Source organism: Epinephelus fuscoguttatus, linkage group LG15 (assembly GCF_011397635.1).
Source record: "Epinephelus fuscoguttatus linkage group LG15, E.fuscoguttatus.final_Chr_v1".
NCBI classification, from domain to species: Eukaryota; Metazoa; Chordata; class Actinopteri; order Perciformes; family Serranidae; genus Epinephelus; species Epinephelus fuscoguttatus.
In genome coordinates, this window is record NC_064766.1 from 14,966,714 (window position 1) to 14,992,154 (window position 25,441).

The 25,441-nt window shown below is 40.9% G+C and overlaps 2 protein-coding genes across 2 annotated transcripts; one reads left to right on the top strand and one right to left on the bottom strand.

The window, feature by feature from the left end:
• Positions 1-5,312: 5,312 nt before the first annotated feature.
• pex19 (peroxisomal biogenesis factor 19) lies at positions 5,313-13,263 on the bottom strand. The gene is made up of 8 exons (XM_049598718.1): positions 13,167-13,263; positions 11,829-11,917; positions 9,749-9,911; positions 9,569-9,654; positions 9,302-9,475; positions 9,054-9,218; positions 8,557-8,601; positions 5,313-6,931 (listed from the first exon to the last, which is right to left on the bottom strand). Exons 1-8 carry the CDS (start codon positions 13,249-13,251, stop codon positions 6,845-6,847), a joined length of 894 nt encoding a protein of 297 aa, XP_049454675.1. The 5' UTR covers positions 13,252-13,263; the 3' UTR covers positions 5,313-6,844.
• A 2,738-nt stretch (positions 13,264-16,001) lies between these two features.
• myadmb (myeloid associated differentiation marker b) lies at positions 16,002-23,479 on the top strand. The gene is made up of 2 exons (XM_049598149.1): positions 16,002-16,160; positions 20,575-23,479. The coding sequence occupies exon 2, from the start codon at positions 20,690-20,692 to the stop codon at positions 21,569-21,571; it is 882 nt and encodes a 293-aa protein (XP_049454106.1). The 5' UTR covers positions 16,002-16,160; positions 20,575-20,689; the 3' UTR covers positions 21,572-23,479.
• Positions 23,480-25,441: the final 1,962 nt, after the last annotated feature.

A 25,441-nucleotide genomic window follows, 5' to 3' on the forward strand; every position in this document is an offset into this window, starting at 1 on the left:
TCTTAATCTACATTTCCTTTCTTTTAATCCTGAAGTAACTCTTTGTGTCACTGAGTTCCTGGTTTTAGGTTTTATAGACCTAGATTTTTTTTTTTATTGCTGGTTATTATTGTGTTTTTTATTCATTCTATCTCCTAATTGTGTTTTCTCTTGTTTATCCAGTCTTTTAGCTATTCATTTATTTGTATTACTTGTACCATGTGCAATACCTGATAGTGTGTAATATGGGACACTGTGCAATAACTTCCTCGTGTACACTTACCTTCGCTGTCTGTAACTGGTCACTGTGCACTTTTTCTGCCGTCTTGTTCTGTAGCCTATATGTTGGTGTCTAGTATGTAGCCTATTGTTGCAGCTGTATCTGACTTTTAGCCCCCCAAAAATTCTTTCGGGACAGTTAAGTAGGCTACATCTTATCTTATCTTATTATTTTATGGCTTTGTTATGTTTGTGATTTGGCCTCTCCTGTCATGGAATCCAAATGTCATCAACACTGCGCAAGGTGGCAGAGAGAAATGAGCTGCAGTACCATTTTCAACCACATGATGGAGTCAATGGACTGGTGGCGCTCTTTCAAGATTTAGGCTGCTGGCAATAAAGACAGTCAAGCATCTCTGTGAAGAACAAGTGCACTCTGTGTGAGTAAATGCACTTGAGCGGGACACATGTCGGGGGAATTGATAGTGATCGTCATCAATTAATTTCAAAGAAGTTCTTTGAACCAGACCTGAACACATTTTTGCTTTACTATAAGGAGCACTACAATCAGTATCCTTTTACATAGCCTACATTCAGTTACATGGTCAGTGACATGTTGGGCAGTGCTGAAAAGTGAATAACTAACATTTCAACCATTTGGAAAAAAAAATCATTAGAAGCTCAAATGTTTGAATAAAGGGCAAGGCAACACATTTTCCTGGTTTTGTCCAGTGAATAAAGATTGCAATTCCCCTGGACTGGAGAACAACTGAGCTGTTTGGCTGCAACAATGTCCATCAGAAGCCCACAGTGCGGAGGACGTACTTATATCATTGACTGAAGGAAAAGTACAAAGACCGCGCTGTAGTTATGTTACTTCAGTGAAAATATCTAAGTATAATCAGGAAAATAAAAGATTAGCCTGCTACTGTGTGTAGTCTACACGATGCAGACAAATGCCCCCTGTGACTGCTACACTATATCATGTATTATTCCATGACTGTATCATTACTGGTGCACTCAGGTAAAAGCAGGATTTCACACACAGACACACAGAGAGAGAAAGAGAGAGAGAGAAAGAGAGAGAGAGAGAGAGACAGACAGACAGACAGACAGACAGACACACACACACACACATACACACACACGACAATGCAAAAAGGAAGGGCCAAATTTTAGTATTTGAATCAGTGTGCAAACATGAATGTAGTGGAACTATCAGCAAGCAGCTGTAAGTGTAGTTAAATGAGTTGTTTAATTGCAAGTGGCAGTCCCCAACAGCAGCTATGTGAGCCTATGAACAGTCAGGATAGGATGGGAGCTGTGAGTTTTGTGGCTGAAAAGAAAGCTGTGAAATAAATGAGCAGGGTGCTGCAGAGAGGTTTGTGGGTTCCTGTCTGTCGTCCAGTTGAGGTGTAGCCTCGACTGTAGAGGTGGTGTTGTTGTTGTTGAGGTGAGCTGGAGAAGCTGTGGTTGAGTGGGGATTGATCTTACAATCATGGGGTCTAAAGCAGGTACGCATGCGCAGTATGATTTGTGCCATGAGCATGCGCGTTAACCCCTCGGCCACAACAGAAAAATGGCTCAATTTCTGTGAAAAAAGGGGGTAGAGTCCCAGCTCCCTATTAATCCAACCACTCACGGTTTTAATGGGGGCTGTAATGATGTCAAGGCAGGCTGCAAGGATAAAAAATAAAACAATAGGTTCATTCGAGATGAGCCAGATTCGATCACCGGCGATTGGCGCACAATGCATGCCGGTTAGTTTTGTGTCTGACTTCATCCGACTTGCTCTGACATATTACAAAAGCCGAGAGAGCGAGGCAGCTGCAGTTTTTAGAGCCAGACGCTGCAGTTGCTCTCCACCACTGTAGGCAAGGGACAGTTGTCTTGCTCTTCACCAAGGTGCCATACATGCTGAAAGAGCACCAAGACAACTGTCCCATGCCTACAGTCAAGTATAGTGGTGGCAGCATCATGGTTTGGGGCTGCATGAGTGCTGCCGGCTCTGGGGAGCTCGGCTCATTTAGGGAAACATGAATTCCAAGCAGAGCATGATCGTCCCTCTTCAGAAACTGAGCCGCAATGCAGTTTTCCAACATGATATTGACCCAAAACACACCTAGAAGATGACAACTGCCTTGCTGAGGAAGCTGAAGGTGAAGGTGATGGACTGGCCAAGTATGTTTCCAGCCCTAAACTCACCTGTGCACCCGTGGGGCATCCTCAAGCTGAAGGTGGGGTATAGCACAAGGTGGCTTCACATCCATCTGCTCCATGATGTCATCATGGAGGAGTGGGAGAGGATTCCTGAAGCAAGCTGTGAGCTCTGGTGAATTCCATGCCTAAAAGGGTTAAGGCAGTGCTAGATAATAATGACTGGCACACAAAATATTGACACCTGAGGCACAATTTGGACATGTTCACTGTGGGGTGTACTCACTTATGTTGCCAGCTGTTTGGATGTTGATGGCTGTGTTTTGAGTAATTTTCAGAGGAAGGTAAATCTATACTACTATACAAGCTATATATACAGTACAGGCCAAAAGTTTGGACACACCTTCTCATTCAATGCGTTTTCTTTATTTTCATGACTATTTACATTGTAGATTCTCACTGAAGGCATCAAAACTATGAATGAACACATGTGGAGTTATGTACTTAACAAAAAAAAGTGAAATAACTGAAAACATGTTTTATATTCTAGTTTCTTCAAAATAGCCACCCTTTGCTCTGATTACTGCTTTGCACACTCTTGGCATTCTCTCCATGAGCTTCAAGAGGTAGTCACCTGAAATGGTTTTCCAACAGTCTTGAAGGAGTTCCCAGAGGTGTTTAGCACTTGTTGGCCCCTTTGCCTTCACTCTGCGGTCCAGCTCACCCCAAACCATCTCGATTGGGTTCAGGTCCAGTGACTGTGGAGGCCAGGTCATCTGCCGCAGCACTCCATCACTCTCCTTCTTGGTCAAATAGCCCTTACGCAGCCTGGAGGTGTGTTTGGGGTCATTGTCCTGTTGAAAAATAAATGATCGTCCAACTAAACATAAACCGGATGGGATGGCATGTCGCTGCAGGATGCTGTGGTAGCCATGCTGGTTCAGTGTGCCTTCAATTTTGAATAAATCCCCAACAGTGTCACCAGCAAAACACCCCCACACCATCACACCTCCTCCTCCATGCTTCACAGTGGGAACCAGGCATGTGGAATCCATCCGTTCACCTTTTCTGCGTCTCACAAAGACACGGCGGTTGGAAGCAAAGATCTCAAATTTGGACTCATCAGACCAAAGCACAGATTTCCACTGGTCTAATGTCCATTCCTTGTGTTTCTTGGCCCAAACAAATCTCTTCTGCTTGTTGCCTCTCCTTAGCAGTGGTTTCCTAGCAGCTATTTGACCATGAAGGCCTGATTCGTGCAGTCTCCTCTTAACAGTTGTTCTAGAGATGGGTCTGCTGCTAGAACTCTGTGTGGCATTCATCTGGTCTCTGATCTGAGCTGCTGTTAACTTGCGATTTCTGAGGCTGGTGACTCGGATGAACTGATCCTCAGAAGCAGAGGTGACTCTTGGTCTTCCTATCCTGGGTCGGTCCTCATGTGTGCCAGTTTCGTTGTAGCGCTTGATGGTTTTTGCGACTCCACTTGGGGACACATTTAAAGTTTTTGCAATTTTCCGGACTGACTGACCTTCATTTCTTAAAGTAATGATGGCCACTCGTTTTTCTTTAGTTAGCTGATTGGTTCTTGCCATAATATGAATTTTAACAGTTGTCCAATAGGGCTGTCGGCTGTGTATTAACCTGACTTCTGCACAGCACAACTGATGGTCCCAACCCCATTGATAAAGCAAGAAATTCCACTAATTAACCCTGATAAGGCACACCTGTGAAGTGGAAACCATTTCAGGTGACTACCTCTTGAAGCTCATGGAGAGAATGCCAAGAGTGTGCAAAGCAGTAATCAGAGCAAAGGGTGGCTATTTTGAAGAAACTAGAATATAAAACATGTTTTCAGTTATTTCACCTTTTTTTAAGTACATAACTCCACATGTGTTCATTCATAGTTTTGATGCCTTCAGTGAGAATCTACAATGTAAATAGTCATGAAAATAAAGAAAACGCATTGAATGAGAAGGTGTGTCCAAACTTTTGGCCTGTACTGTATATATATATATATATATATATATGTACATACGTACATATATATACACACACATACACTGAACAAAAATATAAATGCATATGGAGATGTGTTGCACTGCGTGAGGCAAATGGTGGTCAAACCAGATACTGACTGGTTTTCTGACCCCCCCAGACCCCCCCAATAAAGCAAAACTGCACATTTCTGAGTGGCCTTTTATTGTGGCCAGCCTAAGGCACACCTGTGCGATAATCATGCTGTCTGATCAGCATCTTGATATGCCACACCTGTGAGGTGGGATGGATTATCTCAGCAAAGAAGAAATGCTCACTAACACAGATTTCTGTGTATATGTATGTGTGTATATATATATATATATATACATCCTAAACCCTACACACTGAACATTCAATAAACAGTGAATAGTTTTATAGTAATGGAAATCATATGGCACAACTGCAAACCTACCAAGATGTGGCCGTCCACCTAAACTGACAGGCCGGGCAAGGACAGCATTAATCAGAGAAGCAGTCAAGAGGCCCGCTGTAATTGCAGCGAAAGGTGGTTGGACAAAGCATTGACTCAGGGGGGCTGAATACATATGCAGGCCACAGTTTTCAGATTTTTATTTGTAAAAAATCTTGAACACCACGTATCATTTTCCTTCCACTTAACAATTATGCACTACTTTGTGTTGGTCTATCGCTTAAAATCCGAGTAATATACATTTAAGTTTGTGCTTGTAACGTGACAAAATGTGGAAAAGTTCAAGGGGTATGAATACTTTTGCAAGGCACTGTAGCTAGACACTATAGTTTTTTTAACAAATACAAAAAATGTAACTACTCAGGTACAAGTACCTCATAAATGGCACAGTACCTAAATAAATGTACTTATTTCTGGTTATTTCTAGTTACTCACTTCTGCTACTGTAAAAGTATTGATGACTACTTATCCACAAACAACAATACATCAGTTACATTATATCATTATTTTATTTCATATATTTACAAAACAAAACAAAATAGTGTCAAATAACAGGTCGCATTTTTTTTAACGGTGCTCTGGGCGTGTTTGCATTGGCCCTGAGAGTTGAATAGATTGCACCCCCACCCCCTTTATGGACCTCCACAGCAAAGTCTCCCCTCTACTGTGTTCGAGGTAAAGCTGAGCTCTTTCAGGTGCATGGCTGGCTGAAGCCTTTCATAGTACCCCTTTATTATACAGTTATTGATGTGCTGATGGTCGTGTGATTTCTAGACCTCTCTCTACGGGTCACAGCGGTAAAATCTGTCCACTGGCAATAGAAGCTGGTGAAAAGTGGCTGCTGGAGTAAACAAACCCAACAAGCACAGCCAACATGTCATCCAGCTGATCATGTTTTACGCAGCACTGCATCTGTGTGAATTGTAGACATGTTTCTACCCTTGTGAGACACAATGTGATGTTTAGTACTGTGTCACCTTTTCTGATGAGAACACGATGTACTTTTGATGGAGGGTTAGGGTTAGGGTTAAATTGGCAAACAGTCCTGAATACCACTCACTTATTTTTCTTTCCTGGCGGGGACCCCATACTGAAGAAAACATCACTCTGCACGTTAAAAACACTGGGAATCACAAGGGGAGCACTTTGCACAGTAACTCTACACTATGATCAATGAAACCACAGCAAAGGCATATTTGGAAGGAAATCACCATCTCAGTCACTTCAAATTAATTCCTAGGGGACGATGGGTCTTGTTAGATTAGTTGGCTGAATTACAGTTAGCACTGGAAACCTCTCATACTTTTCGTCTTTTTAATTATTTAAATTATTAACAAATGTACACTACTTTTTCCCAGATTTTTTACATGTTAATATGTAATTAACTCATTAAGTTACATCCTCTACAACTTGTACAGAAACAGAGGTGTGTGTTAAATGAAGTAACAAATAATTATTACTAACTTGGTGTCAACATGGGATAATATTGCAAAATCCACACCATTTTAAAACTTACTTCTCAAGTGCTTTAGCTGAATGACAGTAAAAGACCTAAAATAATGACAAATTCATTATGCAAAGGCACCGTTTATACCCGTGAAGTGGTTTGATAGATTTTACCGTGAGGCTAAACAGTATTGTAAAAACAACATGATGATCGGCAGTTGTATTTTTTTTGTGTTTGTTTGTTTTTTTTAAGGAATGCTGTTAAAACTAAACCGTGAAGGAAATGCAGCCTCTGCTGACAAACTAATGCAGAGATGTTAGAATGTTCTCAGTCGTGCATTCAGTGATTTTAGACAGAAGAGGGTGTGTTTGGTTTGTGTTGTTCCTGTTGGTTATCGTGCCGCCTCCTGTTTCTGCATCCACACACCTTCTACATGAGGGAGAACAGTATCGACAGTTTGGTCACACTCCTGCCTGACCTTTGCTTCACACGCCTTCACTCCCTGCCCGTCACTGATGCACACAGAGTGGCCTTTGGGGGCTTCAGTGCTTCTGATGGACTGCAGTGCTACCTCATCACATGATGGAGCACTGGTCTGCCGCCCCAGCCCCGGGGCCTCCTGGGAGATTGAGGGACTCCATGTCAAAGTTGAACCCCGGAGGCTGGAAGTGAAAAGGGAAAAAGAACACTGAAATGTCTATGCTAGGGTTGGGTAAAACCATACACATTTGTTAACTGTCAAAGAAATTTTCCCATATCTTTTACACAGTGATACTGTCGCTGTGTCTGGGACAATATACATATGTCCTGCTTACATAGTGTCACGATACTTGGGTGCTGATTCAATATGTATTGCAATTGTTGAGTAATGCGTGATTTTACAAGTGCTGGGATTCAATATAATGATTTATTGTTTACTTTTTTTACACTAGACCATGGGAGAAAGTTCATATCATTATGCACTTCTAGACACTGCCTATCATGAGGCATATTCCCAAATACAATGCACATCACATGTCTGTCAGTCATACACTGCGTAGACAAGTTGTAAACAAAATGTACATGTACAAAGTAAAGTGAAGTAAACTTAAACTGTTACATTTAGCTGTCCCTGCTCTGCAGTGTGTCCCCATACACTGACTTATTTGTGGCTACTATATTAACACTGACCACCACATTGATTTTTTAAAAACTATTTAAAATGGTTCAAATCTTATTTCGTTGTTCATTTGTGTGGCTCTGTTTGAGCTGGCTGAGTTTCAGATGCTACAGACTGAAGGTCCATAAAGGGTCCATAAATTGATAAACTGAGATGGCCCACTTTAGATTCATTTCCTGCATCTGTGTCACGTGGGTTTCACCACTGCCCCGCCCCATTGAGAGACTATTGGCAACCCTGAGTCTATAAATTTCAGTGAGAAAAATAAACTTGAGTATTACCGTTCCCTTCGCCCCATAGTCACTGGACCGATTTTTACAAGCCCCAAACCTTCTAAACATTCTGACTCTGAAATGGTATTTTTCAGACAGACCAATAAGGAGAAAATTAACTTTTAAGCGACACACTCTCGCGAGATCCGGCAACAACTGATGTGATTTCACACTCCGCTGATATCAGACATCAAGCTAGCAGATAAAAACGAGTGGCAAAATAAGGAATACACATTAAATTTGTTGTGTATATAGTATTGTATTGTTTTGAATCTTATTTCATGCATCCACTGATGGAAATTATACTTCCAAATGAGTGGGGGGTGCAGGGACAGACGACCACACCCACAAAGGAGACCAGAAGTGTGCACCATTTGGTACCTTTGGCACAGCTTATAATGTGTTATCTAGTCTTATAGACTATCTTTGGACCGTATCTCCTCGGACTGTCCGCCATTTTCTGCTATCTCGCTTTCAGTTTGTTTTTCTTAAAACGGATAGCGCGTGACATTATTTATAGACCACCACAATTAAAAGCTCTAACTTCTCACCACCTCCACATAGTCTAAATGAAGCAACTGAATTGAATTATATTGATTCAGGAATCTAAACGTCAATTAAAAAAATATATGTAAAACAAATTCTTTTTGTTCCAAATCACACAGTAAAAACATTTTTAAAAAGTCCATCATGACAAACAAATATACCCTCAAGCCTTCAGATGTCAACATATTTTCTTTCACTTAAGACAGTGAAACACATCTTGTGCCATTCACTGAGGTCATATACTGTAAATATACACACACTACTACACTTACACATGTATTTTGTTGACAGAGATTAGTGGAATGCTTACCGCATCACCTGCTAGCTCTTTTGGTGGTTGGCCAAGGTCCTGCAGCTGTAAATAAAAGCATCATAGTCTGTGACGAGTGTCATTCTTAACAAGCCAAACACTGACATTTATTTAGTACTACCACTACCACATACTGACTGAACTGACAACTACAACATTTTACAGAGATCATATTTTATGATTTCATGTAGCAAATAAACTGACTGATTGAAAGTCTACTGAAATTAAAGTAAAAAATACAACTATTTTTAATCTATGCTGTCGACTGTCATTGTACTCTTGTAGCATTAGATACTTAATGTATGGCATCTGCATCATGTAAGCACTTTATTAGTTGTAGTAAAAATTAAATGCTAATTTACAATTCTTCTAAAAAATATTCTAGGCAAAAGACATTGTAACAAACCGATAAACAGACTGATTCTGATTTCTTTTTCTCAGTGTTATTCACAATTAACATTTCAACAAACAAGAAGTAAACTACAGAGTGTGTCAACCTTTTGCATCAGGTCCATGATGCTCTCGAACGTGCCCTCTTTATCTTCTGGACCCTCTTCCTCAAATTGCTTACAGATCTCTCCCATGATTTTGGACTGCTGCTCATAGCGCTGGTAGTCCTCTGGGCTAAGGCTTGGCTTGTTGGCATCCAACCATTCTGGGTACTGTGAGGGTAGGTGACATTTATGAGTGATGTTTCACAGTAAAACTAGAGACTGTAGTGATGGCAGGTAAAGCAGATATGCACCTTGGTAGTGATCTCTTTGAGAGATGGATAAAGCACTTCCTTAGAGAGAAGATTCTGCATGATGGACTGCATGATGGGCAGGATGTTTCCGTCATCACTGCCTGCTTCGCCACCCTCTTCCAAACCCAGGCCCTCTAGAGCCTTGACAAGGTCGTCTCCAGCTAGTCCTGTGGACTGTAAGAGAACAATACCAATAGATTATTAACTGTTCGATGTTCACATCACTTAAACACTTTCACAATGACTGATCATTTCTGATTAACCCACCTGCAGGTTGTCTGCATTTTTGGCCAGGCCACGAAGAGTTTCTTTAAGACAGGAAGTGAATTCTTGTTGGGAGGCAGTATCAGTGCCTACACAGAAAACACACATAACAATTACGCTACAGAAACAAAAGAGCAGGCACAGAAACATATCAAAAATACAAAGCAAAATTGTAGCCCTTACCAACTTTGCCTGCAGCCTCTGACAGTTTATGGAAGTGCTGCAGTAATTCTGGCTCTTCGTGGGCCAGCTCAGTCATGGCTTTCTCCCACTCCTCCTTGGCTTGGGCAGCCATGTCCCCCTCGAAGAGAGTCTCAAAGAGTTTGCAGTCTTCAAGTAGGGGTGGCTACACAGGTAAACAGAAAACGTGTAAAACTCCATCTAAGACACCTTGGGGAAAGACTGTGAGTGCTAAATTGAGTCTTCCCTGTTATCAGTGGCTGCATTTAAAGTGTGTTTCCTTGTCATACTAAATAACTACTTTGTCATCACCTGTAACTTTAAAGTGTGTGGTCTGTTACGATCAGTCTCTACTAGACAATTCTTGCTACAATTTTGGCTTCTTGACCACAGTTACTTCACCAGAAACATTAGGTGGTGGGTAGTGAACTTTAAGCTTTGCACATCAAGCTTTGCACATGACACATCCAACAACCAGTTGATCAACACACTTGGCAGCAGCAAAAGTAAACAGGTTGTCACATGAAGAAAACAGAGACAGAGGAACTGACCACGTGACAGACTGATAACTACCAAATAAGTAAATATTTTGTCTCTTGTTAGAGACAGTGACCTCAAACAATCAGAAAAGTATATATCAAGAGACAATTTTCCCTTAATATAACTTGATAATCAAGTATGTTGGTGGACATTTCAAAAATAATTTAAAAAAACTTTAGACAGCAATATCCAAACATATCCCTTTGCAGGAAAATCAAAGTTTTAAGTTTCTTCTAATTATTAGTTTCTCTAATTCCTCGATTCTTGGGTTGAAAATAACCTTATATTAAAGTCAATAAACAGTCTAGTGTGTAGGAGTTGCAGAGCTGAAACTTCTCCTGTGAGCCAGGCATGTAGGACAACTATAGAGGCTGACCAAAAAAAAAAAAAAAAGAAAACGTGAATGCCTCTGTTTAGAGCCAGTGTTTGGTTAGTCCATTCTGGACTACTGTGGAACAACAGGGTGGTCTGGGCAGAAGAGGACCCACTCTATATGTACATGTAAACAACTCATTCTTAGGTAATGACAACATGATTCTTATTTTATTGTTATTATAAGTGAATGAAAACATGGTTATGGATATGGCATACCATTTCTGCCAACAGGTGCTCCTAAATCCTACACACTGGACCTTTGAGTGACACTAGTTCTCTGTTACATTAAAACAGGGGTCTCAAACTCACGGCCCGAGGGCCAGACACGGCCCTCCAGACCATTCTATACGGCCCGCTATTTGATATCAATTCATAGTGAAATCCGGCCCGCAGCGGCCGTGAACGCAGCGGACCTTGAATGCAGCCTTGTCACGACTGAGGAAAAATGCCCGATTCTGGGACCCTTGAACGCATCACCACACCTGAAACCAAGTAGAAAAAAAACCAAACATTTGGCACACTGCTAACACTATGGCCAAAAGAAAGGTTGATGCTGAGTACAGAGTGTTTCAGGAGAAGTGGGAGACTGATTATTTCTTCGAGTTTAAGGGGAATGCCACCTGTCTCATCTGCAATGAGAAAATTGCCGTGTTTAAGGAGTACAATCTAAAGTGGCATTATTCAACTAAACATGCAGAGCAGTATGCTAAGTACCAGGGAGATGAACGGACACAATGAGCTGCACAGCTAAAGAAAGGACTGTCAACGCAACAAAACTTCTTCCAGAGAGCAAGAAAGGAGTCCGATGCAGCACTTGAAGCAAGTTACGTTGTCAGTGAGATGATCGCCAATCGAAATTCAATTTTTTTCAATCATTTTTTGTGGAATACTTGAAGTGGCCCCCTTGGGACAAGACTGGATGCTCAGCGGCCCTCAGGTAATTTGAGTTTGAGACCCCTGCATTAAAATAAATCAGTGCTGTTGCTACTTGAGCCAAGTTCACACAAAATTGATTCACAAGCTGTATACAGGTGACAAGTACAATTCAGTAAGGAGAGAAAAGCCTATACAGAAAGGTGGAGGCTGAGATTATATAGTCTGTGCATAGGTAGCACGGGATATGAACCCTGAAACAGCACCATCACTACACAAACAATAACAAACCCACCTTCTCAGCACCACTTGTGGCTGAAGAGGACGCAGCAGCAGCTTGAGGGGCTGGAGGGGCCGGTGTCTTGTCAAAATCATCCAGCGCACCTGAAAGCAAAGACAAATGTTAGAACTAAAACAGCACAGAGATTTAAAGGAGTAATTCAACAACACAAATGTTAAGAAATCAGCTATTATGTACTTCTTATAATCAGCTTCAGCACCCGCAAGAGAGAAGGCATAAACATGTACATCAAATGTCTCCAAACAACTAATGCAGCAAATTCCTAACAATTCAACTGTGTCCACAAGCCATTTATCTTGTATTCTTCCTCACTGGTAATGTTTTAAGCTCATTTTGAAATGTAAAATCATGTCTCTTATCTTAAATGGTGTAATTTAAAATGGAAGACCAGCTCTGAGTTTGATGTCATGAAATGCAATACTCAGTTGGGTAATTGGGTAGGCCCAGCTTAAACTAACAACACAGAAGTTTAGCAGTAACTTTTACACCGGTTTGTGGAGCTGTTTGAACTGTACTGTTAACTTAATATTTAGTTTATCCTCATTAATAAAGGCTGTAGACCTCTCATTATAGGACATCCAATTCAACAGCATCACTGCGGCCTCTAAGATGAAATTAAGTTTAATCAATAACTTTTGAAACCAGTATCCATAAAACCTTATCTTTACAACCTTCAAAAAGGTCGGATTTTTGTACATGGCTGTTGTATCAGGGTCTAATACAAGCATTATTTTAGCTAGATGTATCTAATGACATGGTAACTGAATGGATGTTTAATAAAGCCACATGATTGCAGTACGTAAACACCAATAACTGAAGCAAAAATGAATTCATCACATGCATGAGAACAAAAAGGCTTGTAAAGAAAGGCAGACAGCACTGACACAACTATCACTGACAGCTCAGCCGCCATGTCAGATTATCGAGTTTTTATTTTGTCTAACACCGACCAGCGGGGGGAAAGCGATAAAATAAGATTCAAGGGCAAATACGTAATGTATGGTTGATGTGGAGCACATCTAGCTAAGTTAGCTAACATAGCTAACATTAGCACCACGAAGTACTTTATGACATTATGTTAGCCGCGTGCAGTGGCAACTTTAATTTAAAGAATGATATCCGACAGGTCCGACTGTCAGCGATGGGCGAACGTTACTGTGCCGATATTTGGGACCTGAACAGGAGGTCCCACCGAGCGCACAAGCTAGCCCCTGCCAGAGAGGGAGATGGACGGGACCCAGCGCCAAATCACAGCCGTTTTAAACACCAGGACAAACAGTACTCAAATGGGTAAAGACAGGGTCGCCCTAAAGACTTAATGTCAACACTTACTGTCCAACAATTCGTCCAATTCTGCATCGTGTCCAGTGGACTGCTCTCCTGCTCCCGACGCCATGATGTTACCTTCTCCAAACATCCACCGGTCTCCAGAAACTGACGATTGTATTGTGAAAATGTCGCAAAATTATGACGTCGTGCGCGATGGCCTGGAGTTTAAATCTGGCGCCATCTGGTGGCGGTGGTGTAAAAAACTCACAGGACAAAAAAATAAATGCCTAAAAATAAAATGTTTAATCTTAGATTATGGTGTAAGGTTCACTCTTGTTGTTTTTGTCATCAGTATTTATCTATTTTTTTTTAATAATATTTTATTATTTATTTTTATTAGTAACCTCTTTAATTGATGCTCAGTCACGTCCAGTTTCACAAACTAGGTTTTCACATAAAAGTAATTTGCTTCGAATTATTGGTGCAAATTTTAAACATATAAATAGAAAATGAAATTAACAATGCAAACAAGTATGGCAAAAGTATAGCATTACAATTTACTATGAAAAAACAGGCCAATCCTCTAAAAAAAAAAAGTATAAAAAATGCTTGCAGGCCCTCCAGTATATCTGAATAAAAACGAAAGAGCTATGTAGTTTTTAGAGGTGGTAGGTATGCGGGAAATGTGCTGAAAATCGCACAAGGAACATGCAAAAGTACTTTTAAATTAAAAAATATATAGAAAATGTTGGCTATGTGTTTCTGCAGTGTCATGGTCAACTGACCCCAACCTTTCCCGTACACTCGACAGCAAGTGAAGATGTCCTTACCCATCTTATCACAAACTTAACAAGATCTTGCATCTCAGGCTGCAGACAGGCATCGTGTTGTTCAGACTAGATGAAGAAGCACACACCTCCACCAGTGACCTTGTTTTTTAATGACAAATTTAAGTTCAAAATATTTTCTTTCTTTAAGCAACCTCCATGTCACCACTGATGTGTTGGGTTTGTCTCCCGCTATCAATATTTTAAATAAATGAATTCATTGCAAGACAACTGAAGATAAGTGAGAGTGTTTTTATTTCACCAATGACCTGAAAGTCCAATTTATTTTCATTAATCAGCTGGTCAAATCTCAAAATCAGCAATATTATTTTACAAAAAAATGAGCTGCCAAACTTGGGCCTGGCTTGGCTCGTAGGGGTGGAATACTGAAGAGGAGAGCTCTACTTCCTGATTTATTTGTAATCAGAGGATATGTGTTGCTTCATTGAATACTTTAGATCGGAGCCATAAGAGGTGGAAAAATAGAGCTAACTATTACACTAGGCAGGTTTTGAATCATTATTACTACTATTGTTGAATCTTATGACATGTATGGAGGTCAAATGTTCCATGTTTTGTTTTGTTTTTTTACATAAGTGTTGTAAATCTTTACAACACATTATGTGTACTTCAGAGTAGCTACTCTGTTGTGAGTTGCTGAACTTGTGTAACGAGTTAAGAACTATTTTTCTTACTTCCAGGTTGTTGTTTTTTTAGTATAAACCCCAGCCAATCCAGAAATTCGGGCCATGTGGTCAGTCTTTTCCAGAAGTGGAATGAAATAAGTAGGCCATTTTCACTCAAAGTCTGTACTTAGACACTTTCGTTTCAGTATTTCCTATTCAGGCCATGTTATACTTCTACTCCACTGCAACTCAGAAGGAAATAATTTATTTTTGACTGGGATTTTTCATACAAAACATAAAATTATATTATGATACAGTACCTATAGAAACCGTATAGAGGTTAAGTACATTTTCCTGATAATCTATGCTTCTTTCACCCTGCTCTTATGTTAACCAAAGATTTTTCTATCCCAGCACCCTTTTCTAAATCAATCTGGTTTATAGAGTGATTTTTTTTCTAGAATTAAAGATGAACTACAAGATGAACTTTACATAGTCGTGTTATTGTCCAGTATTAAGTTTAAGCTTTTGTTTCAGTAATAAAATTAGTGAAAAATATAACAAAATAGAATAGAATAAACCTTATTCTCTCTACTAACAAACACACGGTGTGCTGGTCTCATGACATTAGGTTTTAACGGTGGAATGAAATGTGAGCAATTTAGGTAAATTAAGGTAATCTTGTAAGAATGTGCATGTGAGAGCACACTGACTTCCCTCTGTCGCTCGGATCATTTTTTTAACACGGTCAGGAAACGCGTCGATTTACAACACTCGGTAAATACCATACGGTTGTCAGGAATTACAGCTGCCGTTGCTGGGCAACGCATACAAATAACCCCAGACTACGATGAGTCAGTCTTTAGCACTGACAAATATTTTGTGTCATCTGGACTGTGCCGATAGAAACGCTGATGGAGGGGTGGTAAAATAAACGTTTCATTAGTAGGCCTAATACTTAACTGGGTGGGTCCTTAAGTAAATCATATGACTTTGATAGCGAATATTAACTCAGCTAATGTCTTTTCACATATTCGGGGTTTTATTATAGCTTAGCCCACTTTTTCACGAATTATAACACAATTTACCAGATGTATTCAGCCCAACTGAATTTAAACACGAAAAATGTTTTTCTTTACTGACACAAACATCTGACCACATGTCACCCAATCACATTGGATGATAACAAAAATAACAATCACTGAAGTTCTCTTCGATTTCACATTACAGGGATCAATACACAGCATCTTTACATACAAGAGCGATACAAAAACCCTGGGCTACTTTTCACGCTGCTCCCAGCCTCTGAAAATGTGGAAAACACATCAAAAATGCAATTTCGAAAAGGGTTGCACACTTCTGCCGCTCTGCATTGGGTGTGTTCAGCAGTCAGTGTCCTGGGCTTCAGGCTGCAAGGAGGAGGAGGAGGAGGAGAGTCGAGACAGATGTGAATAACGGTGCACAAATTTGATGCCTAATTTGGTTAGCTGGGCGGGGAGCTGCTTCTCTGAGCTGCTGGTCATGTCAGGGAGCTGAGGAGTTGCAACCTACGATTCTCTACTGCTGGATGTCCCGGAGAAACGAGAGACTCTCCGCAGCCAAAGGTAACCAACTCTAACATCAAACATAGCCTACAAGTTGATGGTGGTGATTTTAAGCGTGTTTTTATGAGGTAGATACTGTGAGCTTGTGCAAGGGAAAAAAAATGCGTTCAGCTACAACTTGTTGCATCTTGCCTACCTGCATGCCTCATGTGAAGAATGTGAAAGAATCAGCAGCAAGGGTGCCTTTCATTTACGCACGTCAGAGGAAACTTATCATATTTTGACATTATTGAGTCCATACTTAAAGTGGGTTTGGAAATGTGTCCATGTAAAAACAGAGCTGACATTAAAAGGAACAACTATAAATGATTATATTTAAAATGTTACGTTACTTTTTAATTTTTTTCTGCTGTAGTATTTTTGTGGTGAGAGACTTTGAAACATTCATCAGCTGCACAGTGTTTTCAAAAATGTATTTTCAGCCCAGTTTCCTGAAGACAAATGCCTGTTTTTAACATTTATTTCTATGTTTTGGGGTGTGTGTGTGTGTGTGTGTGTGTGTGTGTGTGTGTGTGTGTGTGGTGGGAGAAGGGTGCGGCAGGCGGCACACCCACCTTCACTGTCAATGAATGAACCTCTGCAGGAGCCTAGCACACAGCTGTCACACTGACACACACTCCTTTATGGGGACTTTTACCCTCTCTTTTTGGATTTTGTGTCACAGTTGTGCCTGAATGTGTTGAAGATACTGATTTAGATTCTCACTAATAACCTCCTTAGTGTTCTTGACTTAAATGCCGAACTGTATCCAAATTTCCCTCAGCATTGAGTAGGTGTGGTAGGTCTGAAAAAAGGTCAGTGTGTGTTTCATTAGAGAGGTTTAGTATCTTGTTGCTGCTCTCATGGTGTTTCTGATGGTTCTCTTGTCTGACAAAAATGAAACCGGGGAAAATTGCTGAATACTTAGGATTTTTTTTTTTGGTCTACAAAGGTCAAATGTTAAGGTAGACTACATTTTGCTACAGACTGCAACACACAACAGTCACACACTAATATACTAACATGAAGCTGTTACACACACACTGGGATGGTTTGCCAGCAGAGCTCCTCTTGTGCTTTGACCCCCAGGTTTCCTGTAAGTGAATTATGGGTAAAATCGAGTTAGTGATGTTGTGTCATGACAACCAAACAAGCAGCGCACATGACCTCTCTGCCTGAGACAAACACTTGTTTCCTGCACATGTGTGTGCATGGGTCTGTGTGTGTGTCCTGCTGTCTGTATGAAAAGTGACTGTGCAGAGGAGCATGATGCTGTCACATCCTGTTTGCTGTCCTGTTGCAAGCCTGATGTGTGAGCCTATTTTCAGTACCTCTTCCATTTGGGGAAGTGCCCCTATTTGTGTGATCCTGTCGTGTTTTCCATGCTGCGCTGTGAAAAGACACTTTTCCACCCTGTGCTCTTGTTTCTTTTCTCCTTTTTTTGTCCTCCCTTTGCCATTTTCCTCTCACATTTCTTTCCTGACTTGATTCCATAAGCAGCAAAGTAATGGCGGCAGGAGTGGCGGGATTGATTTTTCCATTACGACCCCTCCGTATACGTTTATTTTGAGTGGTTTACATGAAGCATAATTGGTACCCTGACTTTAAAGCTGGAGTGGGAGTATTGAGCTGGGAGGGAGTAAGAGGACAACTGATGGAAAAGAGAGGGAGTAGCCGCCAAAATGAGACGATGAGGAGGGAAGGAAGGGAAGGAAAAGAGAGGAAAGGAAAGAACTTGGCAAATATGACAAAGTTACCAGTTGTTCAGCAGCAGCCAGACTGCAGCACATCTGGAACACATCAGTAAGTTGGAAAATCTTACAAGAAATAAGGGCGGAGGAAGGGGGGAGAGAAAAGAAGGAGTGGTGAAAGAGAGGGGCCCGGTGGTGACTCACTTCTCTGCTATTCTACTCCATCACTGTGTTTAAACTATGTGTCCTTCTGCGGCCTGAGACACAGGGCTTCCCCCATGTTCCTCCCTCTTTTTCCTCCCCTCCCTCCCCTCCACTCCCTCTTGGCTTCAACTTAGTCATCATACAGGAGTTTAAGGGGTCTCTTTTTCCATTTCTCTCTCTTTTTTGTTCCCTTCTTTCTATTCATACCTCGCCACCAGTTCAGCTTTTCACCTCCCCAGCATCGACTATTTTATAGGTGTTTAATGGGGCTAATGTAAACAGGCCTTTTCTCCTTGTTTATAACTGTCTCTCTGTGTAAACTGGGAACAGGGAATGCAGTCCTTGTGGAGCCAAGTGGGTGATGGGTGTCAGGAGGGATGGGAGGGAGGACAGCTGGTGCTGTCAGAGGGTTTTGACACTGTGAAAATGTCCCACTTATCTCATTAAATGTGTTTTGTGGCTGAAAATCTTGTTTTTGTGAAAGCCTCGAAACCAGATCAACTTGTGTCAAGATATTTTGTGAAGCATGTAACAAAAGAATCTTGGTACAAGTGCTGAGTTCTTGTCCCATCCAGATATATTTTGTCCAAAGCTGACTTCAGAAAATGCACATCAACAACCATCAGCTGTCATCACCATCAGTCCCTCAGAATCAAAGAACAAGAGCTTCTTTATATAGATGCACCAACGTTCAATAGAAATCCACTGTAGAGCAGGGAGAGGATATCTGTATTAATGACAGTATCCTCATTAGATCACAGTACATGCTGCTGCACACAAGGTTGCAGTTTTAGTAATTTGCATCAACTGGAAAAACCCTTCTCTGCCTTACAATGGTAACAGATGAACACAAGCATTTCACACCTGATCTGGTGTCTCTAGGGTTTGTTGAAAACGTGACATCAACTATCATTTCGGAAAGGGTGTTCTGAAACCTTGAGACGAGATTGTTGCACCATTTGTCTCAAAATTCTAATTTGAGGGTGAAGGTGGAGCAAAATGACGGGCAGTAGACAAGGCTGAGTGTTATATTCTGATGGACATCTGTCGGTCAAGCAAACTTGCTCTAACTTGTGTCGAAAAAGATTAGTCAAATGATTGATTAGCCCACCTTAAACACTTTTATAGTACAAGTAAAAACGTAATTTAGCAAGCAAAACTGTTGGTTGCAGCTGACATCAAAAACAATCAAAAAATAGTCAACGGACAAATCAAGCCATAGCCAAAACATATTCCTATGTAGCCTACAAGTGTGGCTGTGTAAAAGAGGAAATGGCATATTCATTCTCTAACAAATGAACAATTAATTTCATAGGCAATAAAACACACCCTTGTTTAACCCAGCAGACTGGGTGGTGTGGTGTGCTACAACTGCTCACTTGGTCTGGTGTGACCAGTAGCGGTTTGCTGACTTTATGACTCTTTCCACTCTCCAATTTACTCAGTAAATATATACTTTATATCGTTTACCAAGTTGAGGAAATAATGAGCTACTAAACTCTTGGCAAAAAAACCCAGTAACTTTGAATTTTTATGACAGTAGAGGTTTTCTCATTTGGCTGTTACATGAGGAGATGCATCTGAAAATGCTTTTGCAGTAGCTTTAACTTTTAGCCATGTTTGATTTAAAATAATTTGCTGAATCGAAATAAAGTGAAATACAAAACCAACAGATATGGTTAGAGTTGTAATCCGTACTGCCTCCATTTTGAGAACTGTGTCCAGACAACTCTGAATTTTGCATAGAGCCCCTTTAGTGCTTAAAAACTTACTCTAAGTTGGTGTACTGACATCAGCTGTGACATCAGCTGTTTCCAACTGAACCCTGCCCTCTTCAAATAGCATTGTAAAACCATCAGGAAATCATGTGAAATAAAAAAAACTGCTTTAGCTTTGGAAGAAAAATTTGTTCTCTGAAAAAACCCTATCTCTAATAGTAACAAGAGGTTTTCAGGGCCTTAAAGATGCAGTTTCCTTTAACAAAGTTTAGGCAGGACTAGATTCTCAGCCTTGTTGTGCAGTGTAGGTGAGGTCCCTGGGAGTGGGAGTGGAACGAGTGGAGAGGGCCATGTTTAGAGCACGATGACAGACACACTGCGGGGTCGGTGGAGGTTGCGGCACCACGCCCGTCCGAGGACATGAGCATGGAGGAATGTCAGAGTGAAACAGTCTGCGCTCAGGGCAGGAACGCTGTTGAGAAAGCAGTCTGGAGCTTGATACGGGGCAGAAAGCAACAGAGAAAAAGAGGGGGAGTGTTCACCAGATGATCTGACCAGATGTAAATGTGCTGTGACGAGTGCAAACACAGTGCAGTCATTATTTGTGGTTTTAAATTGTGTTTTCATGGTTTCACTTGTTGTTTCAACCATTCATAAAAATACAATAACAGCATTGTGTGTTTCAGAAAATGGTATGTAGGAGTGCAGAGTCTGTTTAAGCCCTCGTGGTCGTATCATGTTCTCCATCTAGAGGTCATAAAAAATTGCATAAGCGCTGAAATCTTGCTTACTAAGTCTTTTCCATGTCTTTTCTTCTTACAGCCTTTTCTGCCTTCCCTGAGTGGCTGACAGCAAAAATCGGCGGAAGTGACTCCCAATAGGAAGAGACTCATATCTTGCAAGAACCATTCCAGCTTCACACATCACCTACCACATCATGGCTATAGTCCTCCACTCCAGCCCCCTCCTATGGACACGGCTGGCAGCGCTGGTCTTCTCCTGCATTGCCTTCTCCGTGGCAGTGCATGGAGGCAGACTCTACCATGGCACCGGAGACTGGTGCATCTTCTGCTGGGCCTTCAGCTTCGCTGGGACTCTGCTTGTCATCCTGGTGGAGCTGTTCGGCCTTCAGACCAGAGCCCCTGTTTCCTGGAAGAATTTCCCTATCACCTTTGCCTGCTACGCCGCCCTGCTCTGCCTGTCTGCCTCCATCATCTTCCCCCTCTACTTCCTCAAGGGCTCAACAGGACCAAGTGAAACGCGTGACTACCGCATCGTGGCGACCGTCTTCTCCTGCCTGGCCACCATCGCCTACATGACCGAGGTTAGCATCAGCAAGGCGCGTCCAGGCGAGGTGGCCGGCTACATGGCCACAGCCCCCGGCCTGCTGAAAGTTTGCGAGACCTTTGTGGCCTGCATCATCTTCGTCTTCGTCAGCGACCCTGTGTTGTACGACCGTCACGATGCCCTCAAGTACTGCATGTCAGTCTACTGCATCTGCTTCATTCTGTCGGCTGCCATCATCCTGCTCTGCATAGGCGAATGCACCGGCTGCCTCCCCTTCCCATTTGCACGCTTCCTGTCTGCCTACGCCCTCCTGGCCGTGGTCCTCTATCTGTCAGCAACCATTATCTGGCCCATCTTCAACTTTGATCCCAAGCATGGTGGAACAAAAGATAGGCCCTACAACTGCAACACCGCACTGGGGCTGTGTGTGTGGGATAAGACCATGGCGGTGGCTGTGCTCACTGCTGTCAACTTTATCCTTTACCTGGCTGACCTGATCTACTCCACCCGCCTGGTGTTTGTCAGCGCTTGAGGGAAGAGAAAGGGTATTAGGCCTGCAGTATGCTCAAAATATAAATTGAATTAGGCAGGTTCTCAAAGGCTGTTGAACTGCTGTCAAATACAATGCTGCGAGCCAATGCTAGTGTAATCACTGTCTGTTTAATGGCATTCACACCAGCGGGAGGAGCATTTGGGTCACGGTGGGAGCAAACTATGGAGTTTTAGCACAACTGGTATAGTTCATTGTAGTATTGTAATCAAGTGTGACTCCATTTGTTGTTTGCAATTTAAAAATCACAGGGTTTAATTTCACGTTCACAAAGTACTTGTGTAACGATTGGCCCAGGATGTTTAGTGGCCAACCCAAGTTATTAAAAGATAATTTTGCGTTTGGATTTTTTTTTTCTAGGACTGGGTGACATGGAGAAAACCAATTATCACAATATTTTTGACCAAATACTTTAATATCAATAATGTGATATTGTTGTAGGGCTAACTATTGGTGCTTTCACAAAATACTTACACAATGAGGTTTTTGATAAACAGTCATCAGTAATGTGGATTTAATGACTATGTGAGTAAAGGCAAGTAATAGAGCAGCTTAAACAGTCTAAGTTCAGGAATTTACATCATTTTACTGTAATGTAGCCTTTAAACCCAAAAGAAGACAACACTTAGGATATAATGATATCCAAAATGTAAGACAATGTCTGGTCTCATATAACAATATCGATATGATATAGATGCCCAGCCTTATTTTTCACAGTTACGCCTCTGCAAACCTGCCAAATTTGATTTTGTATAAAGTATACTGCTTCGGACCATAGAGAGAGAGGAGTGAAAGGTGGAGGTCAATGGCTATGTTTACACGTACAACAATATTCCCTTAAATTACTGAGGCTTTCTCTTCATGTGTTGGAGCATGTAACAGTCATACCTTGCTTCCAGTGGCCTGGATAGATTGTAATCTTGATTACGGGAGACCTGAATGTAATTGCTGGATCTTTTTGTTAATGGCAGATCATTGCTAATTGCAATACTCAAAATACAAGCTCATTCATGTATAAAGAGATGTTCTGGGGTAAGCTATCAAACGAATCTCCTGAACAAGGATACAAGCTAACACCAAAGATACTATGTGCATGTAAACATAGTCTGGAATGACAAATGAAGAAAAACCAAAGAAAATGGCGGCTTATTATTGTGTTTTTGTTTTTTGCATAATGTATATGTTGTTGCTCTGCCTAAAGTTTGTTTTCAATTTAAAGGATAAAATTTAGAAAAATAATGAGCTGAAAGGAGCCAAGATTAAGTTAATTGTTGGAGGAAATATTCATATGCCATACGATTAGAAATTCAAGACTCCTGTTTTGTTTCTTGATTATTTCATTAAAGGAACTGACTGTTTTCCCAACAGTTTGCACAGTAGCTGATCAGGTTGAATCATTCATGTCATTTTAAATGGCTCCCGTGTCGTAAGGCTTGAAGGAGAGCAAAATAGTTTACATGCTAGGCTAGCTTTTTGCTCCTATTATGATATATGTGTATGCAAGCTACAATCAATGGCAAGAAAATACAGTATATATGTGGAAAGATCATATGCAAGACAACAAGAAAAGTATGTTTAAAGTGCACTTAATATTAGTATTTTCTATGTATGTTCAAATTTCTGGTGTTTCCAAATATCAAAGCATCTTTTAACACCAAACTCACACCACTAAATTGATGCACGTTGTCAATTGGGTCTATTGGTTTTGTACTGCTGTAAAAAATATTCAGAGGAAGAGACCAAAACGATGCTTCTCTCTCTCTAGATGTTGTTACTGTTATATTCTTCAGCTTTTTTATATTCCACTGTTCGTGTTTGAATTGTGCATACCACATCAGTGTTGTAGGAAAACATAATCCAGTGTTTCAATAAAACCACATGTTAAACAGGTGTGTGTTGTTGTATTGTTTTATGTTTTGGTTTGGTTAAAGGTGCTGTATGAGCCACTTTGATTTTTGGTTTGTTATTTTATTTTGGTTTTAGCCATGCTAATGGAGTAAGTTAGCTCTGTTGCAATTTGGTCCAGACTGAAATATCTCATCAATTATTGAACTGATTGCCATGAAATTTTATACAGACACACATGGTCCCCAGAAGAATGAATTGTAATAACTTTGGTGATTCCCTTCTCTAATGCCACAATGAGATTGACGATTTTGGTTTGAAAGAAATGTCTCATTAACTGTAGGATGGATTGCTTTCAAATTTGGTGCAGATATTCATGGTATCCAGAGGATGACTCCTGATAACTTTGTTGCCCCCCTGACTAAAGGCCCGAACATACTCAGTTTACGACCGCACGGTCATAAACCGAGTTTACAATTTTACGACAGCGCAGACTCCGTTCCATGCACCAGTGACTGCTCGTCATGTATTTTTCAGATCGCGGGGATTTTTCGCGGACATTGTTACAGGAAACTACAACGCGGAAGTGCGCTCGACTATGAAAGCCCAAATGACTGCGGACATTCCTCGTGGAGTCCGTTCCTCATACGTTCCGCCCGAGTATGTTCAGGCCTTTAATATTATAAAGCGCCACCAGCATGTCAGTGTAAGTTTTTACTTATCCAGTGAAATACCTCAAAATCTACTCCATGAATTGCAACAAAATTTTGTACAAACATTCATGGTTCCCAAACAGTGTTTCCCAACACCTTGATATGATCCCCTGATTTTTCTTTACCATGAGGTTCACTTTTGTGGGTTAAAGTGAAATGTCTCAAAAACTACTGGATAGACTGTCATCAAATTTGGTTAGACATTCACGCCCCCCTTAGGATGAACTGGGATAACTTTGGTGATTCCTTGACTTTTCGTCTAACACTATTGTCAGGTAATGATTTTAATGTGTTTTGTTAATGACCAAATATGGGCATTGAATATCGCATCCAATGGTAAATATTTAAGTGCCTGCTGAACACCATTACATTAGCTTTGACATTATGATGTCATGGTGTTAGCATGCTGATGTTAGCATTTAGCTTAAAACACTACTGAGCCTAAGTAGAACCCATAGACTATATAGGCCTAATAAAGATGAACATGACAGGTGCCCAAAAGTGAAGCCTAACCTCTCGATCGTCTCTCATTAACCCCACCCCCCATGTTAGCAGATAGGACATGGGCCAAACTCAAACCCAATTCAAAGTACGTCAAATAAATCTTTAATTAAGACTGCTTTTGTTATTTTAGGTAGTTCTTATCATGCTTATGTATGTTCAAGTGTTTGTTTTTCGAATACGTTTTGTTATAAGTACGTTTTTGTACTATAAACGCGATTAACCAGACTCTGACTCCGAATGACATCACCTCTGCGATATGGCAGTGGCTGTATCTGGGATGTTTTGGCCTCATTTTTGTACAATGGGAGTAAGTGGTGATACGCAGTCTATCTTACACCCCCACATAATATGGCTGCAGACAATTGTTAAAGTTTTTGTGTTGCAAAATTCTGCAAATAAATGTAGTTTAACAAGTACAATTACTATTTTACTCAATTCATTTGTAAAGATAGTCCTCATAATACTGCTGTGAACTGACAAGACTGATCAGATTAGAGGAATATTGAAGGTTGTAAACGTTTTTAGTAGTATAATCATACTAAACTAGTATAATTGTTGGTTATGTGAAAGGGTTGTTAGTATTACTGATACCACTAAGAATCAACACTCCATTTTACAGCTCCATGTTGCTCAAAGACACTTTTAGCTAATTTTTTTGGTTCTCTTCACAGGCAAAAATCAGTAGCTAGCATTAGCACAGGAGCTTATACAAGCCAACTGTACACTATCTGCCTGGCACTATCAAGTCTAATGGTCTGTTCGCACTAGAAATGATAAGCTACAGTGTTGA

Coding starts and splice junctions, on each gene's coding strand:
- pex19 (XM_049598718.1), bottom strand. CDS start 13,251: ATGTTTGGAGAAGGTAACATCATGGCGTCGGGAGCAGGAGAGCAGTCC. Junction 9,912..11,828: donor CCACAAGTGGTGCTGAGAAG/GTGGGTTTGTTA, acceptor TTACCTGTGTAG/CCACCCCTACTTGAAGACTG. Junction 9,476..9,568: donor AAAATGCAGACAACCTGCAG/GTGGGTTAATCA, acceptor GTTCTCTTACAG/TCCACAGGACTAGCTGGAGA.
- myadmb (XM_049598149.1), top strand. CDS start 20,690: ATGGCTATAGTCCTCCACTCCAGCCCCCTCCTATGGACACGGCTGGCA.